Genomic DNA, 3,624 nt, shown 5'->3' on the forward strand with positions numbered 1-3,624 from the left:
TGCCGGTGGGAGGACTCTGTTTTTAGATCTTTTTTCGATCTTTGTTAGAATTTGCGTCCTACTTAGAAAGGCGAGACGGCGGCGGCTCCCTGAAGATGGAATAAAGGTCTCCCCGCCTAGCCCCCGTTCCGGTGATGTGTTCAGCATCATCGGTGGGCGTGTGGAGTTGTGTCTCCGGCTGATCTGTGCTTGGTGGATTTGCTTGGATCTGTTTGTCGTTCGTCTTCGTTCGTGTGTCTTCAGGTTGGATCCTTTTAATCTACACTCTTCATCTGCGGCGGTTGCTGTTCTGGTGCGTTGGTTCTATGGGGCCTTAGCACGAAGACTTCCCGACTGTCTACTACAACAAGGTTTGCCCGGCTCCGATGAGGGAGGGGCGATGACAGCGGCGCGCCTTCGGCTCGCTTCAGTGCTTATAGTCGTCGCTAGGTGGTCTACGGATCTGAATGTAATTTTTATTATTTCTAGTATTCGTTGTACTACCATGATTGAAGATGAATAGATTGGAAGTTTTCCCCGCAAAAAAAAAAAACAAATGTACCGAACTGATGAGCGACGAACGCCAGGCCAAACGTGGTGTGGCCGTGTGGGGAGAAGAGATCTACTTGCTCTGTTCCTAAATATGGACTACATATGAATGTATGTAGACGTAGTTCGGAATGTGGATCCATTTTTTTTGCTCTGTATATAAGAAGACTTATACTACATTGATTCTTTTTTGTATTTTATGCTAAACTTTGACCATAAGTTTAACTAACAAATATCTAAAAAGACTTATATGTAAGAGCGGTGGGAGTAAGAGATATTGAAGCTCAAGCAGGAGTGAAAGCACAACAAACGGCCACAAACGCTCAAAAGTGTAGATCTGACGGTTGAAAATGTTGATGGACTGAGAGGGGTGGAAAGATGCACATTTTTAATGTCTCTAAATGTTGGGACCGGGGGAGACAATTTACCGGACTACCTAAAAGATTGAAAATAGGGCATATTTTGATATTTAAAAACCCGATGATCAGGTCTCTTTTCTTTTTGCTATATAATATAAAAACTTGGAGCATATTGCAGAAAAGCCAAGACAGAAGAGAAACTGAGGATGGAGATCTTGTGTGAGGCATTTGCCAGAGTGCATGGATGAAATCCCTTGGCCAGGAGAATTTGTCACTCATAGGTTTTCTGCGTTGCTTCATCTAGAGTGCTATGGTTGGTTTTGGGAACTTGTTTAGTTGATGGTTTGAACTTTGGGGTGATCTTGTGTGAAGTGTCACGCTAGTTTTAGCTGCCTGCGTGCAGTTGGCTCATAAGTGGCTTTGCCTGATTAATTGCTGCAGGTTTTAGTGAAATTGACAAATCTGGTCCCTTTTTGAAAACTTTGGCATAAAATGAACTCAATTAAAAAAAAATCACAGAATGCCCCGTTTTTGCGTGACGCCCGAGCCACCCTGGCCCGTGTGTCATGTAAATGGGCTATTTTGTGGAATTGTTTTGGACCGGGTTCATTTTATGCAAAAGTATAAGAAAAAGACCAGATTTGTCCACTTTCACCAGGTTTTAGTTGTATTCCTCATATCCGTCAGACTCCCTTTTGAGTTTTTGTTGTTCTTGGTTTGTAAATTGTGGCAGTTTCTTTAATGAATCTCGATAAGGAGGCTAGTTGTTTAAAAGAAATCAAAAGAGATGATCGTCAACGTCCAAGCATTCACGCGTGCCGTTTTGTATCAATGTGTACGTACACGAAGTGTTCGACCAAGAGAGAGGGAGAGGCAGACGATCGATGGGCTCAAAGCCTAACGAAGAAGACGGCCAGCTCCGGGCTGTCGCCGCCATGCGGCCCGAGCATGTACAGCGACTCCGAGTCCTCGGACCCGATGATGTGATCGAAGCAACCCCGCATGTACGCCAGCTCCCCGTCAGACGCGGCCGAGCCTGCCCTCCCGGGGAGCACGCCGCCGCCCATGGACACGGCCCAGAGCGTCTCCAGCACCGCGATGTCGCCGTCCGTCGGCTCCCGCCGCACCGCGTAGCCCACCCTCCTGCCGTTGCAGAACATGGTCCAGATCGGCTCATGGAGCAGCCACCCGTCGTCGTCGTCGTGCTGCCTCGCCGCGGCGTCGCCATGTTCGCCGCCGCCGGAGCTGCTGTGCTCCTCCACGTGCTTCTTCTCGGTCTCCAGCACGATGCGGGCGCCGGCCGTGCCGCCGAGCTCGCGGAGCAGGGTGTGCGTCGGGAGCGCCAGCTCTACCACGAGCGCCGGGCGGCACCGCGGGTTCTCCTGCAGCGCGAGCGACACGCGGCCCTCGCGGCAGCCGAAGAGCGTGCCAGTCATGTGTCGCCGGGACGACGCGCCGACGCCTCCGCCGCCGTTCAACGTGGTCGAGGGCGAGATGATCTGCGACAGGAGGGAGTCCGACCGCGCCGGTGACGCGGACGCGGCCGCCGCGGTCGGAGGCGCCGCCAGAATCCCCCCGCAGCGCGGCACCGTCAGCACCGGCAGAGACCGGAACATGCTCTGGAAAATCCTCACGGGCTTGGATCTCCGAGCCGGCCTTCGACGCGCGGGCGGCTCCTCCAGCGCGTGGCCCGCCGGGGCGCGCGTTGTGGACGTCGACGGCAGCGAGGGCGGGAGACGGAGGATGGTGTCCACGGACGACATGGACGACATGGACGACGTCAACCGCGCCCTTTTGCTCTCGGGGTCGACCGCGGCGTTGGCCATGGTATCGGCGGGAGGCGAGAGCTACCGGCGGTGCCGCGGCGCGGCCGGCGCTGCTCGCTCCCTCGGCCGTGAATGTGCGATAATCGTGTGGCGCGCGGTGCCCATGGGAGGGGGCGGGGCGAGGTCTTTGATGCCATCGCCGTTAGGACTGCCGGATGTCGCGGCGGCGGATTCGGTGTGTTCGTTCGTCGCCACTGGCGCGCAGCCATTGATTCCGGTTGCTCGGTTACGCGCCCTGCTGGTGATTCTGCGGTGGAAAGGCCCTTAGGATATTCTGGGCTTTCGATTACGCAGAGATCGTAAGGCTCGGCCGCGTGGTCAGCCCTGGTTCATTCCTTGTCCGTAAGAGCATCTCCAGCCGCCCAATGCGCAGCGTCTAAAAAACAGGTTTACAACGCGCAAGTAGATTTTTGTAAAGCGCTAAAAGACGTTTGCTCCAATAAGCGCTGCAAAATATGCTGCGTGCGAGTCCAACTGTCCTAATCAAGCGGTCCCATCTGCAGCAGCCCAGAGTTTGCAGCGCGCGCGACCGGGCGCATTAAATATGCTGTGCGTGATGCCTTTTTGATGCGCGCGCTGCATTAGTTATAGCGTGTGCGCTCTTTTTGTGCGGCTGCTGGAGATTCCAAACCAGGTCCGCGCGCGCTAAAAGTAGTTTTTATACCGTGCGGCGCTCATATAGCGTTTCTGTTGGAGATGCTCTAATGCCAGTTCGTTTACTACTTTGTCTCAAAAAAAAGTTCGTTCACTACTTTGCCTAAAAAAAATGTTCGTTCTGAATTCATTAACTGTTGTCACCGGATAATATCACTGCTTTTTTTGAGAGAAAAGGAGTTTTATTTCATATTAAGAGAATTACAGTCGAGAGGCAAAAGATCCTCAATACATGGTGGTTCTATGTTATTAATTCT

At 52.8% G+C, this 3,624-nt stretch overlaps 1 protein-coding gene across 1 annotated transcript; it reads right to left on the reverse strand.

Annotated features, from left to right (window-relative positions):
* Window positions 1-1,681: 1,681 nt before the first annotated feature.
* LOC147987268 (protein MIZU-KUSSEI 1-like) lies at window positions 1,682-2,828 on the reverse strand. The gene has a single exon (XM_087545194.1). The coding sequence runs from the start codon at window positions 2,711-2,713 to the stop codon at window positions 1,778-1,780; it is 936 nt and encodes a 311-aa protein (XP_087401320.1). The 5' UTR covers window positions 2,714-2,828; the 3' UTR covers window positions 1,682-1,777.
* Window positions 2,829-3,624: the final 796 nt, after the last annotated feature.

The sequence above is a fragment of the Triticum urartu genome, chromosome 2A, assembly GCF_056163025.1.
Source record: "Triticum urartu cultivar PI428250 chromosome 2A, HENAU_Tu73, whole genome shotgun sequence".
NCBI classification, from domain to species: Eukaryota; Viridiplantae; Streptophyta; class Magnoliopsida; order Poales; family Poaceae; genus Triticum; species Triticum urartu.